The sequence below is a fragment of the Cyprinodon tularosa genome, unplaced genomic scaffold (assembly GCF_016077235.1).
Source record: "Cyprinodon tularosa strain WSP-4 unplaced genomic scaffold, ASM1607723v1 ctg11, whole genome shotgun sequence".
Classification (NCBI taxonomy): Eukaryota; Metazoa; Chordata; class Actinopteri; order Cyprinodontiformes; family Cyprinodontidae; genus Cyprinodon; species Cyprinodon tularosa.
This window is the reverse complement of record NW_024037893.1, coordinates 714,858-741,496: the sequence shown is the minus strand read 5'-3', so window position 1 is coordinate 741,496 and position 26,639 is coordinate 714,858. Positions and strand designations below refer to the sequence as shown.

The window sequence follows — 26,639 nt, the reverse complement described above, 5'->3', positions numbered from 1 at the left end:
TACATAGATAATTTTAATACTGCCATCTATTGTTCAGTACCGTCTCAGTTTATCTCTCAACTTGCCGTAGTTACTTTCGAGTATAATGAGCGATCTTGCAATCGCTAGTTTGTTGGCTCAGCGCTGCCGTAGCGAAAAGATGTCTGCCTCCATGGCTGCGAGACCCGCTCCTATGTAATTATAAATAACGAATTCTAAGGCAACGCAAATATTAAGGTTAAGAGGCTGAGCTCGTAGATGATGATAAATAACATAGTTATGTATAATATATTACATTTCTGACTGTATATCCCTGTAATTATTACACACTGTAGCTTTAACATCTTAAATTTGCTTTTAGCTTTATATTTCATAAAGTAAACAACAAAACTTTAAAGTCATAGGGAGGTCATATTTAAATGTCAAATAATTCTAGCTTAAAAATATGGAACAGGATTAGGGCCACTAAAAAAACAAAAAAGTTAATATGAGAATATGAGAAAAAAGTCAGAATTCTGACTTTTTTCTCAGAATTTTGACTTTATTCTCAGAATTCTGACTTTAATCTCAGAGTTCTGACTTTTTTCTCAGAATTCTGACTTTAATCTTATAATTATGGATCTTAATGTGGATGGGCACAATGAAGAAAGAGATGTCGGAGCCCTCAGCTTCACTGACAAACATGTGAGTTGTTTAGATGGGCCAGTAACACATTGGAGAGAAATGACGAAATTAGGGCAACTTTTTGAGTGCCCGAGGGGTCTCCGGTGATGATATTTCATTAATGGAAGAGCAGAAGATGATTAAAACAAGAGAGCTAATGTCTAAAACATACATGGCTACAGCTTGATGCTAACATGTTTGTTAGCTGTCAGAATTCTTAGAAAAAGTCAGAATTTCGAGATTAAAATCAGAATTTTGAGATTAAAGTCAGAATTCCGGAAAAAAAAGTCAGAATTCTGAGATTAAAGTCAGAATTCTGAGAAAAAAGGCAGAATTCTGAGAAAAACGTCACAATTCTGAGATTAAAGTCAGGAATCTAAGAAAAAGTCAAAATTCTGACTTTTTCCCATATTAAACCAAAATAAAATTTAAAAGATTAACTTTTTTTATTTTTTCAGCGGCCCTAATCTTCTTTCATATAAACATGTATATAAATGTACTCTTTATCAGACTATATTGTCCCAAAATGTAGAAAATGTCTAAAAAAAAAATCCTATCTAAAGATCTGTTTTTTTCCCGTTATTTTAAGCAGGCCATTTATCTTCGTTAGTTTGCTTTAATTTAATGACTCCAGTACAGCTTCTGCTTAAGACAGTTTTGGACTGGACGGGTTATACCCAAATAGGAAATGTTATTTAAAAGCTGCACTGTTCGGTAAAAATATATTTTTATCTGTTTAAATTAAGAACAGATTGTGTCCGTTCTAAATTATGAAATCAACAAGAGGTCAGGCTGCCGGGCGCGCATGCGCAGTGGGCTGTTACATTACCCGCGCCGGTGGTAATGCAAGCAAGAGAAATTCAACTGCGTGGTTTGGAGCAGACAGGCGGAGGCGGCTGTTTCTGCGCAGTCATAGGATTTAAGGCTACGTTTTCACTCAGACTGACACATAGTGACTGGAGAACAGGTAAGAGGCTTTATTCCTCTGGATAGGGCGCATATCCGAGCATATACCGCCGTTAGGAGGCCCTCTAAGTGGCTCTGCACAAACACTTGGTGATGATGCCGCATGTCGGCTTGGAGAGTTCAAAACAAACGTGACGAAGTAGATAATTAAATGTTCCCTGACCGCATATATTTTGCTTTATTTACTCGTTCTACACTTACAAACGCTTTGTTGTGCAATTATTATTAATTTTCACTGTACGAGTCACCGTAGAGGTGACCGCGCTGTCTCAGTTGGAGAAGTTTACTGTTTGGCATTTCCACGCTGCTCGTTGGCGGTTGGAAAAGTACGAGGAGGTAGGCCGTAGAGCGAGGCCAGAGAGTGCAGATGAGTGATGGCTCCACGTCCAATCAGAAGCGAGCTAAAGTGAGAACCCGCCCACTTTACACCGGCTCGACCAATCATATTTCTCCATCTCAACGACGTAAAGCTAGCTTGTCTCCTGCTGCGCCCTGTGGTTATAAAACACCGGACAATAAAGTGCCTCCAGTAGGTGAAGTGGTCAACAGCAGCCCGCCTGGGCACTAAAAACATGTTTATCTCTAGTTTGTGTCGGTATGAATAAAAGCACACACCTGTTAACGTTTGAGAGCTGATCGTAGACATAAAAAAATGTATTCGCAGGTTTCTTTGTGGCTTTTAGAAAAAGAAAAAAATGGTTATGATACTAAATATGTACTCCTATTTAACCCCCTTAAATTACAAATAATTGTCTCTGATCTTATTTCCCGTTAATCCGGCTTCATCCCCGCCTGTCTGACATCGATAGGCCTTAAAAACAGACGAGTTGATTTTTAAATGGGAATCAATAATGAGATTATTATGATTGCGCGCTTTAAAAAGTATCTGGATATCGTTATAATAATCCCAGCCTTTGTCTTCTATTGTGTCTGTACGTAAAATGGGCTGAGCAGAAAACACGTGGGCTGGGCAGCGTGGAGACATCCGGTTTGTAGGTTGCGGTGTGTTTCAGTAAGCATCGCCAGCTATGGCGAACAGGAATAATCGGCTGTACGCGGGACAGAAGTAAGATGCTGCCTTTCTGTCTTAATCCCTGGTTTTTAGTTAATTTATTTAAAGGGCGCCGATGGGCTTTATGTTCGACAGAGGAAGCTCTGTTAGAGGAGGGAGGTTGCGGCTTTCTACTCCCAACGACTGAATGAACCTCCTTCTTCATTTCGTTTTTTTTTTTAAAGGCTGAATAGGAATGCATTAAAGGTATGCATATATGTATATATAAGAAGTGGACTGGAACAGAGCATTTTATGTAGTTAAATGTGTTGCAGGATCAGCTTGGTGCATAATTGCTTCCTGGCTGGATTGAATAGTCAAAATGGACCAATGCATTTTTTTCCAGAAATGTCTTTTCATTACTTATTGCCTGACATTATAGCATTTTGGGGTCGCTGCATGTCACGCACATCCTTATTTGAGTATCTATTGCTAAACATCTTGTATTTGCTACATATTCACCATCATTTCAGGGGCATGGCTCACCTCAGGAATCCAGTTTTCCTCTGCTGTTAATAATGGCAGCCTCAAACCAGGCATTTTCTAGTCATCAACTTGTTAATTTTCTTGCTGCAGACTCGCCTTCTAAATGGATTTAGCTATATCAATAGCTTAGATTAGATAGATAGGGGTGCAGAGATAGCAGTTTCTGGCCAATCACAGAATCTCAATGGATACAATTTATATATATATATATATATACTGTCAGATATAGACACTGTCAGTTGTCATAAGATCGTGAGACATTCAATATTTCAATCTTACTCTGAAAGATGTAAATCGGTACTCACAAAACAATAAAGCTTCATAAATATCTTCTCTCAAATATAAGTTACAGTTTAGGGTACCGATGGTGTGTAATTTTCAGACCTTTTGCAGAGGATTGGTTTTAACAGCTTATTTGGGCTCCAAGTGATGATTGTTTTTTAAGAGCTGTTTTTTTTTTTTTTTTGTTTCCTCCAGAGTAATTGAGTAATAATCGGAAAGCCAAAGGTTCTTTAAATTAGACTGGTTAAGAAATTAAACAAGCTTAAACTCAAGCTCTTTCAATTAAGTTGTGGATAGAGCATATTGAAAGGTGAGCATTTTATTTTTATCTTAAATGCAGAATGTTTATATAGTTTCTTTTTTACTATCTTGGTATAATTATTGCTTTAAGTGGGTTGCCCCTGCAGCTAAAGGCATGTTTTAGAATCTCTTTGCTCCAGTTAACGATTAATCGATTAGTAAATTTGTTGACTATTATTTCGATAATCTATTAATCAGATTAATTGTTTCAGCCCTACATCTAATAAGGGTTGTCACAATACCACATTTTCAAACTCACTTTTAAGCCCTTAGAAAGTATTCGAACCCGACACAACATTTGGTGCCATGGGAATGAAAATGCCATGTTAATAAACGTTCTTATGCCTTTATAATTAAAGGCATAAGAACATTTATTAACATGAAAAACATACCTTTTCAATCTCATTATGGTGAGTGCTTTCTCAACAGAATCAAAGATCTTGTTAGCCAAGTGTAAAATAGATCCCCCAAATAAACACAATTTGACAATATTTTTAGGTTGTTTCCATTTTTACTGTGCAAATAGTTTGCGAAAAAAAATGCAAACAACACTGTATTTACTATTTATATCAAGTCTTGTAATGGAAGACTGTGTTCGAGTATTGATATTTTGCAGGTTATAGATACTTTTGAGAACCCTGCATCTAAAGTTTTGGCTCATCACCGGACTCCCAAAACTAAGGAAATCAAGACTGTTCCCAGAAATGACAGGATAATCTTCAGTTATGTATTAAAATATGTGTCTTCATTCTTTATCTGGTTCAGCCACTGGTCAGTATATTAAACAGAATAAAACTGCTAGAAAACCTTATATCCTCAAGAATGCAGAGCATATATAATGCTATATTTCTTATAACATTTAAAGTATTATTTTATGTTCGGGAAGATTGTAGATTAAATAGTTACGCATTTACTAAGCAAAATCTGTATACCTTTTTTTGCAGTAAAGCTTATAGGTAAAAACCCAAAGTTCCCCATGACCTTAAGATTAGCTTTGAAGGAGAACAAAACAAACCGAGATGAGTTCCTGCACCTTGATGGTTCTCTCTGTGCAGCAAATCCAAGGTTTATACCAGTCTAGTTTTGCATTGGTGTGTTTTTGGTTAATGTGTATGTGTTTGTACAGGAAGGGGGCCTTGATGTGGGCAGTATGAGTAAGACGCCCCCTAACAGAAGAGGGATAACATTTGAGGTGGGCGCTCAGCTTGAGGCTAGAGACAGCCTCAAAAACTGGTGAGTCATGGCCTCGCTTCATTCCTCTCCATTCTTTATCTGTTTCACTTCCCTCATTTTCTCACATTCAACTCCTCATAACATGCTTGGCTCTGATTTGATTGGCAGTGGTTGGAAAGGAATTAAAAAAAAAACAACATTTTCTTCCTTTCTGTGCTGGGAAACTGCTAGGTGATCAGAATGGACTCAGTTTTTCCATCACATTCAGCTTTCATTTAATCATTACAAAGCCCATACTCTCTCTCCCTTTTTGTTTCGCACTTTGATTGGTCTGTGTTAAACAAACTCAAATATATTGTTAAGCTGAAGGCCGGGCAGCTGGTTTCTTCGCTCTAGTTGGTTTCCTAATCATGCATTAATGATCGTTTTACAGGTATGCTGCCAACATAGAGAAGATTGACTACGAAGATGAGAAGGTATTAATCCATTACCGTCAGTGGAGCCACCGCTACGATGAATGGTTCGACTGGACTAGTCCCTACCTGAGACCAGTGGAGAGAATTCAGCTGAGACGGCAGGGCCTGCATGGTGAAAGCTCTCCGCCTGTAAGACTAGATTCCTGCCTTATTGGCCATACGTAGCGGTTGATTTTACAGTCTGCTGGATGCTGAGCTTCCTTTCTGTTGAGGATGAGTTAAAATGGAACACCTGTATTTTTGTTTACATATTTAACTCGGCTCTGATGAATCCAAAACACACTAACACTTAACTTTTAGTAACGTTCCCTCTTATAGGTTAAGTTTCCCTCATGGCTTGCTTCTATCCTCCAGGGCTTTCATGTAAATGACAAGGTTCTGGCCAGCTGGTCTGACTGCCGTTTCTACCCAGCGAAGGTCATTTCAGTCAATAAAGATGGTAAGTAGCAGCCATTTCGGCTTCGGGTCATATGGTGTTATACAGAACGGTTTATACCAATACATCCTTTTTATATTTTGTTATGTTACAATAGTTACTTTCATTTAAGGTAAATGGGTTGTAAGACTCTTTAAAGACTGTATTTAAAAAGTGTCATGTTTGGTAATGAGTCCTGGGATTGGTCCCACCAGAAAGGCCTGTAGTGATGTCATTATTGATCCAGTTCTTTGTTGATGGCCTCAGATGTTTTTAGAACATTAAGGATCAGCATTATGGCGATCACAGCATCGGTAACGGGTCACAGATGCATTAAAATACAGAAGAGGTTGTTAAATCCTCCATATTAACATAATGTTAATCCATTAGGCAAAGACAGTCATATTATAAGGAAATTGTTACATCTATAAAAGTAAAATCCTTGGTGGGGCAGTGGTTAGCACACACGACCCATGTATGGGGGCCTTAAAGGAATAGTACACCCAAAACATGATTAGCCTTCATTTTCTACTCACCTCCATGCTGAACAACACTCTGGAGTACTTTTTTGATATCTCAAATGCATCTGGAGATCTGGGAGGCTTCTTGCTGTCTGCTGACATTCAAATAATGGAGGTCCATGGCGCCCGAGACAGAAAGGTCCATAAAAGTCCACAAAAACGTGTCAATATTCCTCCATACTGCTCGTCCAATGTAATCCAAGTGTCCTGAGTGGGTAGCATCCAGAATTTACTCGAAACGAAGTCATTTAGAATGTTTTTAGAGCATAAACAGTAGTGTATAGGATTTCCTAATAGCGCCCCCATGCGCGCTCACGATTCTACGGAAGCCGGCAGACCAAACCGGAAGGAAGTGCGCATTCAGCGTCTGGTCTGCCGATAATGCAAGCGTAGAAGAAGAAATGTGCTGTTTACCTGTGCAAAGAAAGAAACAACGAAAGAAAAATGTCTGAGGACTTCAGTGTTGAGGAAGAGCATGAGTTCTTTGCCGAGCTGAATGCGCTGGTTTGGTCTGCCGGCTTCCGTAGAATCGTGAGCGCGCATGGGGGCGCTATTAGGAAATCCTATACACTACTGTTTAGGCTCTAAAACGTTCTAAATGACTTCGTTGCGAGTAAATTCTGGATGCTACCAACTCAGGACACTTGGATTACATTGGACGAGCAGTATGGAGGAATATTGACAAGTTTTTGTGGACTTTTGTGGACCTTTCTGTCTCGGGCGCCATAGACCTCCATTATTTGAATGTCAGCAGACAGCAAGAAGTCTCCCAGATCTCCAGATGCATTTGAGATATCAAAAAAGTACTCCAGAGTGTTGTTCAGCATGGAGGTGAGTAGAAAATGAAGGCTAATCATGTTTTGGGTGTACTATTCCTTTAAGGGCTGGTTATACTCCCCTCAACAGTGTGTTGCAGTGACCTTGATGCAGACATTTTTGATCTATGCTCAATTTTGAGCGTGGTCTGCGCTATACGCTGTGGGTCTAAATACGGCCAAGTTTGTCCGACAATGGAGTGACATGACGGCGAAAAAGAGCAGGGATCCAGGTGGAAAAAGGGTCCAAGCATTCTCGCGCACCTCGCTCTTCTAACTGGTCCAACTTCATGAGTTGTTTTCCGTAATTTCGGTCATAAAAACAAAACAAGCCGGCCCCCTGTCTGCGGTTTGGTCTGGTCATGGCAGGGACGTCTTTTTGTCCACTGCGACACACGCAGACGACCTAGTTTCGAAGTATAAATCAGCCTTTAGTCCTCGACCTGGGTTCGAATCCGACCTGTGGTCCTTTGCTGCATGTCTCTCCCCCTCTCTCATACAGTGGGGCAAAAAAGTATTTAGTCAGCCACCAATAGTGCAAGTTCTCCCACTTAAAAAGATGAGAGAGGCTGGTAATTTTCATCATAGATATACCTCAACTATGAGAGACAAAATGAGAAAAAAAATCCAGAAAATCACATTGTCTGATTTTTAAAGAATTTATTTGCAAAATATGGTGGAAAATAAGTATTTGGTCAATAACAAAAGTTCATCTCAGTACTTTATTATATACCCTTTGTTGGCAATGACAGAGATCAAATGTTTTCTGTAAGTCTTCACAAGGTTTTCACACACTGTTGCTGGTATTTTGGCCCATTCCTCCATGCAGATCTCCTCTAGAGCAGTGATGTTCTGGGGCTGTCGCTGGGCAACATGGACTTTCAACTCACTCCAAAGATTTTCTATGGGGTTGAGATCTGGAGACTGGCTAGGCCACTCCAGGACCTTAAAATGCTTCTTACAAAGCCACTCCTTCTTTACCCGGGCGGTGTGTTTGGGATCATTGTCATGCTGAAAGACCCAGCCACGTTTCATCGTCAATGCCCTTGCTGATGGAAGGAGGTTTTCACTCAAAATTTGACGATACATGGCCCCATTCATTCTTTCCTTCACACAGATCAGTCGCCCTGGTCCCTTAGTAGAAAACCAGCCCCAAAGCATGATGTTTCCACCCCCATGCTTCACTGTAGGTATGGTGTTCTTTGGATGCAACTCAGCATTCTCTCTCCTCCAAACACGACCAAAAAGTTCTATTTTGGTTTCATCTGACCATATGATATTCTCCCAGTCATCGTCTGGATCATCCAAATGCTCTCTAGCAAACTTGAGATGGGCTTGACATGTACTGGCTTAAGCAGGGGGACACATCTGGCACTGCAGGATTTGAGTCCCTGGTGGCGTAGTGTGTTACTGATGGTAGCCTTTGTTACTTTGGTCCCAGCTCTCTGCAGGTCATTCACTAGGTCCCCCCGTGTGGTTCTGGGATTTTTACTCACCGTTCTTGTGATCATTATGACCCCACGGGGTGAGATCTTGCATGGAGCCCCAGATCGAGGAAGATTATCAGTGGTCTTGTATGTTTTCCATTTTCTAATAATTGATCCCACAGTTGATTTCTTCACACCAAGCTGTTTACCTATTGCAGATTCAGACTTCCCAGCCTGGTGCAGGTCTATAATTTTGTTTCGGGTGTCCTTTGACAGCTCTCTAGTTTTGGCCATGGTGGAGTTTAGAGTGTGACTGTTTGAGGTTGTGGACAGGTGTCTTATATACTGATAACGGGTTCAAACAGGTGCCATTAATGAAGGTAACGAGTGGAGGACAGAGGAGCCTCTTACAGAAGAAGTTACAGGTCTGTGAGAGCCAGAAATCTTGCTTGTTTGTAACTGACCAAGTACTTATTTTCCACCATATTTTGCAAATAAATTCTTTAAAAATCAGACAATGTGATTTTCTGGATTTTTTTTTTCTCATTTTGTCTCTCATAGTTGAGGTATATCTATGATGAATATTACCGGCCTCTCTCATCTTTTTGAGTGGGAGAACTTGCACTATTGGTGGCTGACTAAATACTTTTTTGCCCCACTGTACCCCCTTTCCTGTCAGCCTACTGTCCAAAGAAGAGCCACTAGTGCTGTGAAAACAAAAAACAAGGTTCAATTTCAAGCTGAGTTATATGGCTTAAAATGTAATGATTTTTATAGATGTGTAGATGGATACACTTTCAAAAACTAGCTTTGTTTTCATTCTTCCCCTTTGGGGGATGAAATTGTTTTAAATGGAGGCAAAATCCAAGCTGGGAAACATGCTTTTAAAATCACGATTTACAACAGATTAAAAATTAAAATCTGTGTGCAGCTGGTGGCATCACACAGAGGGCTAGTTTATCAGTTATAAGTACACGCCTGAGAACAAATACTGATGTCACCCTCAGCTGTTGAAGCTGAAGGACTGGTTTGGTTTTAAAAAATCAAAATTTTTCCAAAAATTATATCTACATAAAAAAAATGTGGTTAATCAATTCATTGAATATTTAAGCTGCACAGTAACAGGAAATGAACATATAATAAACCTCAGTTATGTGCTGCATGGTGTTAAATGCACAGTATTTTATAGGTGTAACATGAAGATGTACCTGTAGGGTGCATAAAACATCAGTGTTGTTTTTTTCCCATCCTTAGCATCCTACACCGTGAAGTTCTATGATGGCGTCATCCAGAAGGTGAAAGGGATGCATGTGAAGCCTTATATTAAAGAGGTACTTTTTTTTTTTTTTCTTTTCTATCTGATATTCAGGATTTCTGCCATCATAACAGCCCTCATTTTCTGATGTTTTTCTTTTTTCTGATAGAGAGGTGGCGCTGGGGGGAGAAATCGGTCCTCTGATAAGAATACAGTGCGAAGGGCCCCAAACCGCAGAGAGCGAAGGCCTCAGGAGAACGGCTGTCCCAAAAACAAGCGAGCGAGACGCAGCACGTCAGACCAGGAGGAGGACAGCAACAGTGAAGATGAAGAGCAAGATGTGGCGGAGATAAACGGCAAAGATCCCAAACTTAACGGAGTGTCTGAGGCTGAACATACTGTTAGCAAGCAGGAAAAAGAAACCTCAGGTCACACCGAACAGCTTAACGGCACAGAGGCTGAGAAGGGAACAGAACTCACAAACGGGGTGAAGACTGAGAAAGAGGACGAGGAGACGGAGGGGAAATGTCCTGTGAACGGATTCGTGAAGCAGGAAGAGGAGGAATCGGAGCAGATCATAACAAAGCCATACACCGAGTCATCAAAGCCATACACAGATATGCAGACTGAGCCATTGGTGCAAACAGAGCAGGACTCTGTCACTACGACAACCGGTGACTCTGCCGGCGATGTGGAGCAGAAGCCAGGCGTCCAATCAGAGAGAGCGCAGCCTGCAGTGGATGTACCGCCTCCTCAACCTGTGAAACGTAAGTGTTAATGGAAACATCTGGCCCTGCGCGTCCTGTAGGCACAAACGGAAAAGTGATAAAATACGGATGATTTATTTTCACTTATGTTTGACAGCGGTACGAAAGCAGGGCTTCCACAACCCTAACAGATTCAGCAGAGAGCCGTGTAAGTCTACAGCCCAATGAAATCCTCCTCTATTCTCATTTGGTCACCTTTGCATATATATATATGTAATATTTTTTTTAATTAATGATCTGTGTTTTGTTCTAGTGTACAGAGTCATCAAAAACCAGCCTCCTCCAGTTCTGTCAATTAACCTCGACCATAATCCTTTCAAGTGTAGCGCTCCAGGCTGTGCAAAGTCATTCCGTAAAGCAAAGCTGCTGCATTATCACATGAAATATTACCACGGCGAAGAACCGCCTCCAGAGGGACAGCACAGCCCCACCAGGAGCGTCCAGACCAGGGCCTCAGAGAAGCAGTCTACAGCAGCCGCTGGACTGGACGGCTCCAAGAGAAGGCGCACAATCTCTGCCTCTATGCGTGGGTTCCTGTCTAGATACACTTAAACTCTCTGAAATGAGGAAGAAACCATCATCTGACCATAACTGTTCTCTAATGGAGTGATTCTAACTCTCCATTCCAGAGTCAGCTGGACCCGCTGCTGCTTCACGTGGCGATATCAAGGCTGCAGGCAGGCGCACGTCGGCGCCCCCAGCAGTCAGCACACAAGGCCATCAGCAGAGGGCGCTGCTGAGGGAGAAGAGTAAGGAAAACCAGCTGGACAGGAACCTTTGCCAGCTGCAGGATAAGGACACTGACAAGATCTGCTTTGACATCGGTGAGTATGATTTTGTGTTGGTGCAAAGGAGCTTCTTTATTTCGTGTTTTCCCTTTGGCACAGAACAAGTTCCTTTTTTTTTTTTTTTTATAAATGTTCGACAACAGTTGCTTAACTTGACTGAAAAAAATTTAGTTTCTATTGAAGCAGGGAAATAAGTCTCCCCCCCTCTTTATTTTTTTCCAGTTTCTCCTCTAAAACGGTAGCTGCAGCCATTTTACCCCAAACCCAGTAACTTAGTCGTTTAGAGCTGCAAATATTTCTTGACCTTTATCTAAAACATAACTTTTTTTATGTTGAATATTTGCTATAGGAATTGTTTTGTCATTTTGTTAAACAGTTATTTAGTTTTTAACCCTTTAACACCAAGTTTATCATATTTAAGTCTCTAAAAGGTCTACATTATTGGTGTGATCATTTTGTTCTTATAAAAATCAGATTTGTTCAATCAGAAAAATGCAGAGAACAAACAACCCATCCTACATTGTAATGTTTAATGTATCCTAAATGACACAAATAACTCATATAACTAGTTTAAAACAAAAAATATGTAGGTTTCTGCAGGTAAAACTGTCTTCAGCTGAATCTTAACATTTGTTATCTAATGGTCCTCAGGGTCTGTAAGAGAAAAACTCAAAGAGAAACCCAAACAGAAGGACTTCCTGCGCATTAAACTAAAGAAGAAGAAGAAGAAAAAGAAGGCCAAGTCTGGTAAGGAGGAGGTCTCTAGACGAGTTTGATCCTATGCTGCTCTGCATGTGCACTCGCTGCGATGGCTATCCTTCCTGAGCACTCCGTTCACTCCTGGGTGTGGTGACTGGGTTTGTGTGTAGAAGTGGAAACGTTTCTAACTCGTTTGTCTCCAGGAAGACAAGCAGGAAGCTGCAGCTCGTTTTTCATGCAGCTTGGTGTTTAATTAAAAAAAGCCAGGTTTTCCTGTGGGACTGATGCGTCCTGTACCTAATCATAAGGTTTGACGTTATCTACCCACACGGGATAGCCTCCCTCTAACCCATCGGTTCACACAGCCCTGAAATATAAGCCGTGTGAAAATGTTTTCCCTGGTTGCCGTTGAGTCCATAACCTGCCAGCGTTGTTTCTGTGCCACGTTTTGTCGCCGCCTGATCTGTTTGGCAATTATCACAGCTGACGTTTTTGTTTCACATCTGCCTCCCCCCCTTACCCCTCCCTGTATTAACAGAATGCACAGGTAGTGAGGAGAATATTGACATCTCAGTATTGGGTCTTCACTCCAAATTGAATTTTCCACTCAAATCCCCCCTCTCACACAATCACAAGCCTGAGGCCTACTCCAGCAGGCCCGGACACAGCTACTCAGAGCAGATACTGGTTGATGGTGGGTATATCTATTACCGTGTGTGTGTGAGTTCACTTCAGTTTGAGTAAGTGTGTTAGGCTGCCTCCTTCTCTCTTCTTTTGTCGCCTTTGGATTCAATCCACCATGCTGCCAGCTGTGCCGATTATATAACTTATGTATGTCTCTGTAGTTTCATTGCCCCCTTAATAACCCGAGATGCACCGATCAGATAGACCAAATAGACCATCATTTCTGGTCTGTTTATTTTTAACCCTTCGACCTGCTAATTACACTTTTTATATAGTTAAAAACTTGTTTGAGAATGAAAAATATAATGTATATAAATGTTAGGATGAGGTTAACTTTTAGGTAAGGGAGATAGGAGTTCCAGTAAAACAGGGTTTGATCCGTTTGAATGGAGACAGTCATCGTGGTTCGAATTGTCAGTTTTAATCCGTGTCTATTTATTTATGCAGCACATTAAAAGGAAGTTGTACAAAGTGCTTGACAAATCAGTCAAGCTAAAAAAAAAAAAAAAAAAAAAAAAACTGAACGTCTTAAACAATAAAATGGAATGGGACCAAAGCTGATGAAATATCAGATATACATGGGTCTCCCTATTCTGCTTCAGACCAACAGAGAGAAGTAAAGATTCAGCTCTTGACTGTCTGGATATTCTTACCTAAAAGCACCAATCTACCCATGAATAAGATCCGCGCGCACCGGCTACCATTCATTCATCCTGTCCACTGAACTGCTGCTAGTTTTACTCACATGCCTGGAAGATGTCTAGTGCTGCTACCACAGATGATCTCGCTCTCGAAATGGAATTGAACGGTTCAGATTAGCTAGCCGAATGAATAGAAGGAGTAGAGCGTAGCCGCCTGTGGCCCGGGCTGCTTCTCACAACTCCAGTCCGGCGCGCCAATGACATCATACACACTGCTTTGTTTTAAAAAATATAAATATAAAAAATGTCTGGGGGACAGTGATTCGCCTAAATGTTCTGAATGCTGGCGTACCATAAATGATAAATTATGAACAGTTTAGTTTGTGCCTTCAAGTCATTGCCCATAGGAAGACGTTGCTTGGATATAACGGAATATCTTCAGAACAGCTCCAAATGAGACAAAACTAGTATGGTTGAGTAGAACATGATGTAATAACGTAAAATCAAGGGCCCAATGTAAAAAAAACAAAGAAGAAACGGTGTTCCCCTTTATAAAAATTTTAAAATGAACTCGAGTAATGATTCGTGAGGCTGTCGTGTCCTGCTTGACATCTTACATTAAAAATCAAAATAAAGATCTTATTTTCATCTAAATGATCATTTATATTCTGGTTTTACCTTAATATTTGTCTATATTATATTGCTCTATTTATTTAGTAACCCTTAGAGCTGCCGTTCCCATCGCTGCCCTGCAAGGCTTGTCATTTTAGTGGTCAGAAAAAGATGTTTGGTTTCCAACCAGCAGGTCCATAGCCAACAGCTAATCAGTCTATATCTCTTGGTATTCTTACATGGAGCTTATGGTTGGTTGAATCCTTGGCTGTTCTTTGCTGCAGGCCTGCTTTGTTGTTTAATCTGCAGGTACCTAATAAACCTCTGTATTCCCACCAATATTTAGCTGAATTCTCATCCTGACAGCAGAATCAACAAAGGATAAAGTTAGACGCCAGGAGGTCCAATGGTTGTGCTTATTGTTACTGTAGATGAGGACAGCATCAGTGATTGGTCCACTGACAGCTGTGGGTGGAGCGACGACGACTTTGAGATGGATTTGGACGTCACTACTCCTCCCCTCAGCGTGGACTCGGGCGCGTTGGACTCCAACGACCAGGAGATTGTGCGATGCATCTGTGAGGTGGAAGAAGAAAATGACTTCATGATTCAGGTATGGCTTTTTTTTCTTTCTTTTTTTTCCTAACCCTCCAATTTGCAAAATTTAAAGCACATAATATTTATGTAACGAGTGTCTTTCTGTGTCAGTGTGAAGACTGTCTCTGCTGGCAGCACGGCACCTGCATGGGTCTGCTGGAGGACAATGTTCCAGACCGATACACCTGCTACATCTGCAGAGATCCACCAGGTGAGTCTAAAGATGCTGGTTTCATCAGCCAGAACTGCTTACATCAGGGAGCTAAACTTGGAAATGTTTACTTTTAAAGTAACAGAAGACAAATGTCTGTTCATAGAAAAATCCTTGGCCACATGTACGGCCTGTTCTCCTGAAGGAGAACTACTTTCAGCTATTTTTTAATGGTGGATTTATAATATTTAGAAAGTTTAAGCTTTTTTTAAGCTCATTTTAAAGGGATACAACAGTTGACCTAAAGGCAATTTCATGGGCATGTCTGGGTTATTCCTTTTTTATGTAATAACCAGTCAAACTGTTAAATGGCCGGTGCTGGATCTGAGGTGTTTTTTCCTCTTTGTGAAGATCTGCAATATTTTACTTGATGAAGAGAAACTCCTGGAAAATCATTGTCCAATTTTGCTATTAGAAGAAAACTGCTGGAGAATAAATGCATAGGGTTTCCTGCAAGGTGGAAACTAGTCATAAGCCCCAAGATAAAAAAAAAAAAGGCAAGATTGAACTTTTTCCTTCTATTAAAGTCAACAGAATTCTGAAGGAACATTATTGGTATAGGTGACATAAAGGTTGACCTTGACCAGGATGATGGCAGTGGGATGCCGCAGTCTAATGATGAGTGGACCGGGAACAGAAGCCTCTGTACCGACTGATCAAATCCAGCTAAAAGCAGTCAGACTTTTCAGGCAGCGTTTTATAATACAATCCAATCTAACTTTATTTATAAAAAAAACTTTAAAACCAAAGTGCTGTAATGTGAAACGAAATAAAACCATTACAAGAGATACAAAACATAAAAGCATAAAAGTCAACAATATTTGAATCCGAACCATAAAACCTACAATAAAATAATTTAAAATGATTTATCCCGGGCTAATAAAAACATCTCAAATTGTTGTGAAAACCATGGCAAAAAGATGAATTTTCAGAAGCAATTTAAAATCTGACAAAGAGGTAGACTTTGTAATTCGCGTTGGAAGTTTTTTCAAAATTTTGGAGCCGCCACAGAGAAATCACGATCCCCCTCCCAAGCTTCCGTTTAGTTTTAGGCTCCTCAAGAAGCAGCTGACCTGAGTAAATGGGAGGGTGTATGAAGGAGCAGCAACTTGGAAGACACAGATGTATAATAACTAAAAAAAGAAACTCCAGCAAACAAGTTCATTAAAGTAAAGTAGGGGAATATTCTTCATTTCCATGGTTAGTCACCTGATCTTAATAAAAACTAAACAAAATGGTTGTTAAAAAGTAAACGTCAAACACACAGGCCCGCAGAGAGTGGTGGCTAAAGGCTGCTGCACATTAGAAGGAAATGAAATGAAAAGGTAAACCTCGGTGTCTGTGAGGTTCAAGCTTTCAGCCCATTGTTGCCATTAATTAGTTGGTTACTTCTGAGCCCCTGAAATGGAGAGATTGGCTTAAAATGACTTTGATTCCTCTCATGTTGGTTCATTCATTATGTGTGACACTAACCCAAACCTGAAAGTACGGAAGCATCAGAGTGGTTTTTAAAATCTATAAAACCAGAATATGGAAGTCATTTTTTCTGTTTTTAAAGACCCAATTATTATTATTATTATTGTGTGAGAAATACCCTGAAGCTGAAGTCTTAACATCCAGCTTTATTGGATTCATTGTAATGAAAGCCAGGGCAATAAAGAGTGTTTGAAGTATATGAAGTGTTTTCCATTTGATTGGATATCTGTCACATTTGGCTCTCAGTTGACACATCAAAACATTTGTAAAACTCCCCACTTTGTCTAAGAGTGCTCTCTCCATCTTAGGCCAGAGGCAGAGTTTGCGCTATTGGTACGATCGTGAGTGGCTGACCAACGGCCACATGTACGGCCTATCCTTCCTGGAGGAGAACTACTCTCACCAAAACGCCAAGAAGATCACCACCACCCACCAGCTGCTAGGAGACGTGCACCATGTGGTGGAGATTCTCAACGGGCTGCAGCTCAAGATGAACGTCCTGCAGTGAGTATGGCGCCGTCTCTGCAGTTGGGAACAGCAGACCTAACCGGTTTATACCCACTAATCTTAGCTTCATTGTGTGTGTGTGTTCAGGAGTAGCACTCACCCTGACCTCAGGCTATGGCAGCAGCCCTGGAAGCATTTGGATCGGCCGCGGCTCGGTTCAGACTCATGCCGAGGCAGTAACACCGCTCCCTCCCCTCTGACTCCTGAGGAGGACATGAGCAGAGGAGAGATCTTGATGTCCAACGCGCTGGAGAAGCTAAGTCGCGCTGCTACAGCCGCCACCTCGTCATCCTCCAGCTCCTCCCCCGCCTTCCCGTCCTTCCAGGACTCGTACATTACCAGCGAACACTGCTATCAGAAACCGCGGGCGTATTACCCAGCTGTGGAGCAGCGCCTGGTGGTAGAGACCAGACAGGGTTCAGAACTGGAGGACAGCATGAGGAGCACAGAGGAGCTGCTGGAGCGGGAGCAGCGCTTTGGAAGCCTGCTGGAGATGGACAAGCCTAAATCAACGGGAAATGGCAACAAGGTTTGGATAAATGCGTCACTCAGGGATCATTTCAGGGCTGCTGGAGATGAAACCTCATCCTTAAGATGGGTTCAGGAAGAATATTATGAATTAAAATAAAATCTGACTTCTGACTTTAACTACATTATAACTCGATATTTGAAAAAAATGTTACATTTTGGAACAAAATGCCTCTTATGGTGCATTCGGACCAGACGTGGTGTCCGCAGAGAGTGTGCTGGATTCACTTAGAATTCCTATACAATCCGTGCAGGGAAGCGGCCAGCAACGAACTCCACGGGGTGAGAGCGCACACTTCTCTGCCCTCAGCTCGTGCTACCAGATAGAGCTTTGCTGTTGTCAAACACCAGCACCACATACAGAGAGCAGAGCTGTGATCGCTGAAATTCAAATGAGCTAAACCTTTCTATGAAATCTTGACACAGCAGCCAATCAGGGACTGGTTTTAAGCAATTCTTTTTTTCCCACTTAAAATGGAATACAGAGAAATTGTTAAAAAGGGTAGAAATAAGGAATGCACTGAAGAGGTCTTTAAGTTGCTTTAAAAAAAAAAAAATCAGTTTTAATTTAGTCCTAGAAGCACTGCTCACTCACCTCGAGCACAGAGCGTGTGTGTCACTGCCCGCTGTCCAGCATTGGTGCTTTCTGTGGGGGTAGATTTACAAGGAAGTATCTCCAGATAAAAGCTCTGGATGAACCAAATTGGACTTTTTGATGGTCTGGCCAAGTTTTAAAAGTTCATAGACAACAATTTTGCAGCAGTACATGATAAGTTTAACCCATGCTTTTATTGTGAAATGTTGACAGCAAAACTTTGACAGGAAATGACCTGGGGTTGCTAGGATTAACTGCAGCTCCAAAGCGAAGGGTTTTGGAGGCTGGTAATTTACTGAATATTAAACAAAGGCCGGTTCTCAACAACAGAACAACATCCAGGGACTTTGTCCGTTCTCGGTCTGCTGTTCTCATGAATTGGACCAGTACTAGGGCTGAGGCTGATGACTGATGACGTCGAGTACACGAGCACATGAGAATGCACAAGTACACACATTGAGAAACGGTCAAACATTCCAGCCACTAAACGAGTAAACATTCCCATGGTTATATTCTATGCCAGCACAGGAATGACGTGATGAGCGCAGCCCCAACGTCTGTTGGGATGGTGACAACATCGGCCATTATTAAAAATTATTCCAACTTAAAAACCAAATCGGCACAAACAATAGTTTTACCAGCACAAATGAAGTAGTACTGAAAAAGTAGGCTAGATCATTTGAATTCAATTCGGAGCTTAAATGGGGGATAGTTGACCTCTGGGTGACCTAAACGTAATCTTTATCACTGATACAACAGCAGCACATATTTTTTTTTTTTTTCCATTTATTTCAATGACCATTTTAAGTGCACAAACCAGCACTAAAGAAGCAATAACCATATACAGGTGCTGGTCATAAAATTAGAATATCATGAAAAAGTAGATTGATTTCAGTAATTCCATTTAAAAAGTGAAACTTGTATATTATATTCATACATTACATACAAACTCATATATTTCAGATGTTTATTTTGTTTAATTTTGATGATTACAAATGACAACAAATGAAAATCTCAAATTCATCATATCAGAAAATTAGAATATTACTGAAGACCAATAAAAACAAAGGATTTATAGAAATGTTGGCCAACTGAAAAGTATGAACATGAAAAGTATGAGCATGTACAGCACTCAGTATTTAGTTGGGCCTCCTTTGGCCTGTATTACTGCAGCAATGCGGCGTGGCATGGAGTCGATCAGTCTGTGGCACTGCTCAGGTGTTATGATAGCCCAGGTTGCTCTAATAGTGGCTTTTAGCTCTTCTGAATTGTTGGGTCTGGTGTATTGCATCTTCTTCTTCACAATACCCCATAGATTTTCTATGGGGTTAAGGTCAGGAGAGTTTGCTGGCCAATTAAGAACAGGGATACCATGGTCCTTCAACCAGGTACTGGTAGCTTTGGCACTGTGTGCAGGTGCCAAGTCCTGTTGGAAAATGAAATCTGCATCTCCAAAAAGTTGGTCAGCTGCAGGAAGCATGAAGTGCTCTAAAACTTCCTGGTATGTGGCTGCGTTGACCCTGGACCTCAGAAAACACAATGGACCAACACCAGCAGATGACATGGCACCCCAAACCATCACTGACTGTGGAAACTTTACACTGGACTTCAAGCAACGTGGATGAAGTGCCTCTCTTCTTTTCCTCCAGACTCTGGGACCTTGATTTCCAAAGGAAATGCAAAATTTACTTTCATCAGAGAACATGACTTTGGACCACTCACCAGCAGTCCAGTCCTGTTTCTCTTTAGCCCAGGCAAGACGCTTCTGACGCTGTCTGTGGTTCAAGAGTGGCTTGACACAAGGAATGCGACAGCAGAAACCCATGTCTTTCATACGTCTGTGTGTGGTGGTTCTTGAAGCACTCACTCCAGCTGCAGTCCACTCTTTGTGAATCTCCCCCACATTTTTGAATGGGTTTTGTTTCACAATCCTCTCCAGGGTGCGGTTATCTCTCTTGCTTGTACACTTTTTTCGACCACATCTTTTCCTTCCCTTCGCCTCTCTATTTATGTGCTTGGACACTGAGCTCTGTGAACAGCCAGCCTCTTTAGCGATGACCTTTTGTGTCTTGCCCTCCTTGTGCAAGGTGTCGATGGTCGTCTTTTGGACAACTGTCAAGTCAGCAGTCTTCCCCATGATTGTGTAGCCTATAGAACTAGACTGAAAGACCATTTAAAGGCTTTTGCAGGTGGTTTGAGTTAATTAGCTGATTAGAGTGTGGCACCAGGGGCCATCAATTTTGAACCTTTTCACAATATTCTAATTTTCTGATATGATGAATTTGAGATTTTCATTTGTTGTCGTTTGTAATCATCAAAATTAAACAAAATAAACATCTGAAATATATGAGTTTGTATGTAATGTATGAATATAATATACAAGTTTCACTTTTTAAATGGAATTACTGAAATCAATCTACTTTTTCATGATATTCTAATTTTATGACCAGCACCTGTAGTCTATTAGCTGATTTTTTTTTTTTTTTTGTCAGTATGGTCTCAGCTTCACATAATTCAATTCAATTCAGTTTATTTATATAGCGCCAAATTCACAACACATGTCATCTCAAGGCACTTTACAGTTCAACCAGATCATACAGTCAAATTGATACAAAGTTTTCTATCTAAGGAAAACCAGTTGATTGCATTGACTCATTGACTCAAATACAATCCCCCACACTAAGCATGCTTGTAGCGACAGTGGAGAGGAAAAACTCCCTTTTAACAGGAAGAAACCTCCAGCAGAACCAGGCTCAGTGTGAGCGGCCATCTGCCGAGGCCGACTGGGGTTCAAGGAGACAGAAGCAGAGATACAAAAAGCAGCTGTAAAAGGCGGCCCCGTCCAGGAAACACACAGCCAGGCAGACGAGCTCCAAGAGAGCACATCCACTCAGTCACGGTCAGAGAAACAGGACCACACTGGAAAACAGGCCGATCTCCAACATCTATTAACAAGGGTGTTGATAGAAGCAGCACAGCTGATGTTTTTTCCAGGATGACGTCACAGCCAAACAGGAACAGACGAGGCAAAGCTACTCTGAGGAAAAGCAGAGAGAGCAGAAGGTTAGAGATTGAACTAACAGATTCTGCAGAATAGGAGAACAGAGAGAAAATGAAGCAGAATGATGAAATGGGGGTCCCTATGTCCTCCAAAAGTCTAAGCCTATAGCAGCATAACTATAGAGATAGCTCAGGATAACCTGAGCCACCCTAACTATAAGCTTTATCAAAAATGAAAGTTTTAAGCCTAGCCTTAAAAGTAGACAGGGTGTCTGCCTCACGGACTAAAACTGGTAGTTGGTTCCACAGGAGAGGAGCCTGATAACTAAAAGATCTGCCTCCCATTCTACTTTTAGAAATTCTAGGAACCACTAGTAAACCTGCAGATTGAGAGCGAAGTGCTCTGTTAGGAACATAAGGAACAATCAGATCTCTGATATAAGATGGAGCTTGGCCATTTAAGGCTTTATATGTGAGAAGGAGGATTTTAAATTCTATTCTTGATTTAACAGGAAGCCAATGAAGAGAAGCCAGGATAGGAGAGATATGATCTCTCTTTTTCATTTTCATTAGAACTCTGGCTGCAGCATTTTGGATCAGCTGAAGGCTTTTAACTACAGTTTGTGGACTTCCTGATAGTAAAGAATTACAATAGTCCAGCCTTGAAGTAACAAATGCATGGACTAGTTTCTCAGCATCACCCCTGGACAGGATATTTCTAATTTTTGCAATGTTCCTCAGATGAAAGAAGGAAATTCTAGAAACCTCTTTGATATGGGATTTAAATGACAGGTCCTGATCAAAAATAACACCAAGATTTTTTACTTTATTATCTGAAATCAGTTTAATCCCATCCAAATGAAGTGACTGGCTAATCAGTTTCTTTTTCAGAGACTCTGGTCCAAAGACTATAACTTCTGTTTTGTCTGCATTCAGAAGCAGAAAGTTAAGAGTCATCCAGGTTTTTATGTCTTCAAGACATGCCTGTAATCTATGTAATGGGTTAGCTTCATCTGGATTTATAGACAGATATAGCTGGGTATCATCAGCATAACAGTGGAAATTAATCCCATGCTGTCTAATAATTCTACCAATTGGGAGCATGTATAAAGTAAAGAGAATTGGTCCTAGCACTGATCCCTGTGGTACTCCACAGGTAACCTTTGAGCGTGTTGAAGATCTATCATTAACATGAACAAACTGAATTCGATCAGATAGATAAGATTTAAACCAGTCTAGTGCTGTTCCTTTAATTCCAACAAAATATTCAAGTCTTTCTAAAAGAATATTATGGTCAACTGTATCAAATGCAGCACTAAGATCCAACAGGACGAGCACAGATACAAGTCCATTATCTGAGGCCATGAGAATATCATTAGTGACTTTCACCAGAGCTGTTTCAGTGCTATGATGAGCTCTAAAGCCAGACTGAAACTCTTCAAAAAGTTCATTATGGTGGAAGTGATCGCAAACTTGTTTGGCAACTACTTTCTCAAGAATTTTGGATAAGAAAGGAAGATTGGATATAGGTCTATAATTGACCAAGTCATCTGGGTCAAGAGACGGTTTCTTAAGCAGAGGTTTAATTACAGCAATCTTAAAAGCTTTAGGTACATATCCCTGTAACAGAGATAGATTAATCACATCTAAAATGGAGGAGGAGATCAAAGGGAATACCTCCTTAAATAACCTGGTTGGAACTGGATCTAACATACAAGTTGAAGGCTTAGATGAAGACAATAATTTTGCTAATTCAGAGAGTTCAACTGGATCAAAGCAGTCTAAACCCGGTTCAGATTCCATGACTACCTCAGGTACAATCGCGGATCGAGGAGTGCTTATGATCTTTTTTTTAATAAGATCAATCTTATTTATAAAGAATCCCATAAAATCATTGCTGCTAAGAGCAGGTGGAATGGACGGTTCAACAGAGCTATGGCTCTGGGTGAGTTTGGCAACTGTATTAAAAAGAAATCTAGGATTATTCTTATTCTCCTCTATTAATGAGGAGAAGTATGCTGCTCTTGCTTTACAAAGGGTCCTCTTATACAGCAGTAAACCATTTTTCCAGACTAGGAAGGACTCTCGCAGGCCTGTGGAGCGATATTTTCTCTCCAGTTTCCTAGCATTTTGCTTCAAAGTACGCAGCTCTGCATTAAACCAAGGAGCAAGCTTTCTATTTTTAACGGTTTTCATTTTCAAAGGAGCTGCGTTGTCTAAGGCAATACGCAGAGAACTAGCAACCCCATCAACAAAATCATCAACCTGTGAAGGGGAATAAGCTAAGCTTTTGCACTCTGCAGCACTGCTCAGTGACACAGAGCAGAGAGAAAGTGAAGCAGATTCTTTAAAATTTATAACTGCACTATCTGATAAAGATCTACTAAAATTGAACCTTCTTTTGGGGGAGGAGAACTCTGTTAAAGTAATCCTGAAGGTTATTAGAAAGTGGTCAGAGAGGACAGGGTTGTGAGGAAATACTGTTATTTCTTCACATTCTATGCCGTATGTCAGCACAAGATCCAAAGTATGAAGATGAGAATGCGTGGGACTATTCACATTTTGAACAAAGCCAATAGTGTCTAAGATAGCATTAAAGGCTGCTCTTAAGCTATCGCCTTCAATGTCAGCATGGATGTTAAAATCTCCCACTATGATGACCCTGTCAGTATTTAATACCAAATCAGAAAGGAACTCTGAAAACTCATCTAAAAATTCAGAGTAAGGACCTGGTGGACGATACAAAGTTACAAAAAGAAGAGGTTTTCTTGCCTTGAAATTTGGATCAGGGAAATTAAGGGTTAAATGTTCAAAAGAGTTGTAGGTATTAATTGTTTTGGGAGTAATCAGTAAGTCAGACTGGAAGATTGTTGCTACTCCTCCTCCTCGCCCAGAACTTCTGGGGATGTGAAAATTTAAATAGCTTGAAGGAGTTGCCTCATTTATGCTCACATAGAGGAAGCTCTTCGTATTTGATGTGGTCCAGGATGTAAACACTGCATCTGAAATTCAGAATGCACCATTAAGGATTAGCAGTTCCTGTTTTAAATCTCTTCCAAGCATATGAAAACTGGAACAATAAGTAATTTATGTGCAAAACAAAATTATTGAAACACCGTTTCAATTCAACACATTTTTAAACACTGTTTAAAGATTGAAATTGCTATAATAATTTGTAATTTGTCAGTTTGACATAATTGTTTTGAGTTGACATATAAACTAGTTTTAGCATCTTAATAATAGTCGATTAGCACTATCAGCAGCCAAAGCTCCTACACCCCATGGTTCTTTTTTAATCCAGGATTAGGCTTTCAGTTCTAGTGCCGTTATAAAATATTACACTACTACTACATCAGGGTCAGCTGTTTATTCAGCTTTTAACAGTAAAATAATAGAAAATGCCAGCGCTGGTTGCCTAGCTACCATTCAGATGAGATGCAGACACCATAGACAAAGCGTATGGATAAGTTGGATTACTTTTGACTGCAAGCCTGATATCAGCATCTTAATATTTGTGAAAAAAACCAGATTTAACTGGTTTGGACAGTTTATTCCTATGGTGTATTGAAACCTAGACAAATGTTCAAAAGCTGAACCATTGATGCTTTTATTCCTACATCCTTTTTCTGAGTGTAGAGCCTTAAGATGGCAGCTCAGCAGTCCTTTTGGTGTGCAGAAACATTGGATCCTAACCACCGTAAAGCTTGCAAATATGACAGATGGGTTGAAATCCCAAGAGGGGAAAAATGGCAACCTTTTCCTCTGTTCAGCCTTTATTATTTCATCAGTTACAGTTTGTGGACTGATTTAATTTTTTTTTTAGGCTTTGACAGGTGTGGCATGGTCGCATGCTGAGAACAGAGAGGATGACTGCAGAGACCTGGGAGATAACGGGCAGTACCAAGAGTGGCAGCTTAACCTGCTGGATCATATTGACGCTGTCCAGGATGATGTCTCACACAGGATGGACTTCATAGAAAGAGAGTTGGATGGTAAGAGAAATAAATCGTTAAGTTTGAGGCAGTCATGTTGGGAAACATCCCTGATGTTTGCTTTCATCATCCTCAGTGTTAGAGAGCTGGCTGGACTACACCGGGGAGCTGGAGCCTCCAGAGCCTCTTGCACGTCTCCCTCAACTCAAACACAGCATGAAGAAGCTGCTAACACAGCTTGGCAAGGTGCAGCAGATTGGTCTGTACAGCTCCACATGAGGGCGCCAGAGATCAGCTGCTGGTTAGGGCACCACATGGCTCGCTTAGGCAGAGCGGCGGCACAGGCTGTCTGAGAGGAGCCGTGGACGCTGCAGCTCCTACGTTGTTCAGCTTCTCCTGTTCGAGGTCAAATCTAGCGCTGCAGCCAGCCTGTCGTACGAATACTGATGACCATATCAGGATCTAACACAAACGGCGACCTCGTAAACAGCAGAAAGAAACCCTTAGGACCAGATTTCACTCAGTGTGGGCCCCATGCAACTCTAAACCTTGTTAATGCCTTGTGTCTGAACCGTTACCTTAAGGTTTGCCCTGTTTCTCAGTGCTTTACACACAGCTTTAGATTCAGATAGGTTACCTGAACCAACACTCTTTTTGCATTTCTGCTTGTTTTTTTGCATTAACTTAATCTCACACTTGATTTTTGTTCATCTGTTCAGACATTTTGAGTCAAAAAAATTATTTAGACAGATGGTAATTTGAAGACATTCACTGTATTACTGTTGAAATGATCTGTTTCTATTACACTGTGAAGTTTGTTTTTTCTCACATGAAAGGTAGGTTCTGTTTTGCCTTGTGCTGAAATTCTTTCCCCATGTGCTCTTCATCACTTTAATCCTTTTATTTGGTTTCTCTAATTGTGTCGCTGTAGCATTTGACGTATGATTCACTGGGAACTTGTAATGTGGATTCCTCTTAACATAGCATCTTGTGTAAGTGTAATATATTACCCTTAACATGTGTACATTTATTTCTTATTCTGTTTCATCTGTTTTTATTTTTTTTTTCATGGAGTCTGTTTTAAGCTGTTGTTCAGATTGTGTTCTGAATAAAAATGCAGATATTGTATGCTAATGTACTGTAACTGTCTTAGAAGCAGGGAAAATGTCAAAGACAGAGCAAAAAATTCTCCTGGAACATAAATAAACTATCATTGTTATTAATCTCTATAAACATTTTCCATTAGTTTTTGTTTTTTTTCCTTTACAGCTGTATTAATGTTTGGGCCATTTAATGACGTTTGATTCTTTACTTTTTGCTGTTAGGTTGCAGCTTGCAGGGTTTAATCCACATTTGGGTTGAATGTTAGATTAGATTTAGATTCAACTTTATTGTCACTACACAGGTACAGGTACAAGGCAACGAAATGTAGTTTAGGTCTAACCAGAAGTGCAATAGCAGCAAGTGCGGGATAAATAATGGTTCCATAAATACAGGACATGGGTTTCTACTGAATAAGTATAGAGATGAATACCATTATAAACAGAATTACTAATGGACGAATATAATATATAGATAACTAGTAATATACAGATAACTAATGTATGAGCAGAGATTTTATTCAGGAGTAGGGGGAGGCACATGTAGTTTATTTCTCTGCAAGAAATTCAGCCATGAAATCAGAACTGCAACATTAGTTGATAGCCCAGCTTTTCTTTTTTTGAAGGCAAATGTTTTCTCTTTATTTTCTCATTAAAAATTGAAACTACATGGTATTAGAAACTAGTTAACTT

The 26,639-nt window shown here is 40.5% G+C and overlaps 1 protein-coding gene across 3 annotated transcripts; it reads left to right on the top strand.

The window, feature by feature from the left end:
- The first annotated feature begins 1,462 nt into the window (after positions 1-1,462).
- Positions 1,463-26,079, top strand: phf20a (PHD finger protein 20, a). 3 transcript variants are annotated; one of them, XM_038294864.1, is made up of 17 exons: positions 1,463-1,609; positions 4,854-4,960; positions 5,334-5,505; positions 5,731-5,815; positions 9,809-9,885; positions 9,979-10,576; positions 10,674-10,724; positions 10,830-11,102; positions 11,206-11,400; positions 12,016-12,111; positions 12,602-12,757; positions 14,432-14,613; positions 14,709-14,808; positions 16,593-16,788; positions 16,879-17,320; positions 24,738-24,906; positions 24,983-26,079. In XM_038294864.1, exons 2-17 carry the CDS (start codon positions 4,878-4,880, stop codon positions 25,123-25,125), a joined length of 3,018 nt encoding a protein of 1,005 aa, XP_038150792.1. In that variant the 5' UTR covers positions 1,463-1,609; positions 4,854-4,877; the 3' UTR covers positions 25,126-26,079. The 3 variants fall into 3 exon arrangements, with proteins under 3 accessions (XP_038150792.1, XP_038150809.1, XP_038150801.1); XM_038294873.1 differs by lacking the exon at positions 1,463-1,609 and adding an exon at positions 2,539-2,674; XM_038294881.1 differs by lacking the exon at positions 12,602-12,757.
- Positions 26,080-26,639: the final 560 nt, after the last annotated feature.

Excerpts from the sequence above, each read along its gene's own strand:
- phf20a (XM_038294864.1), top strand. The coding sequence starts at position 4,878 with ATGAGTAAGACGCCCCCTAACAGAAGAGGGATAACATTTGAGGTGGGC. Across the intron at positions 4,961-5,333 it reads AGAGACAGCCTCAAAAACTG|GTATGCTGCCAACATAGAGA; the intron begins GTGAGTCATGGC and ends ATCGTTTTACAG. Across the intron at positions 14,614-14,708 it reads AAAATGACTTCATGATTCAG|TGTGAAGACTGTCTCTGCTG; the intron begins GTATGGCTTTTT and ends TTTCTGTGTCAG.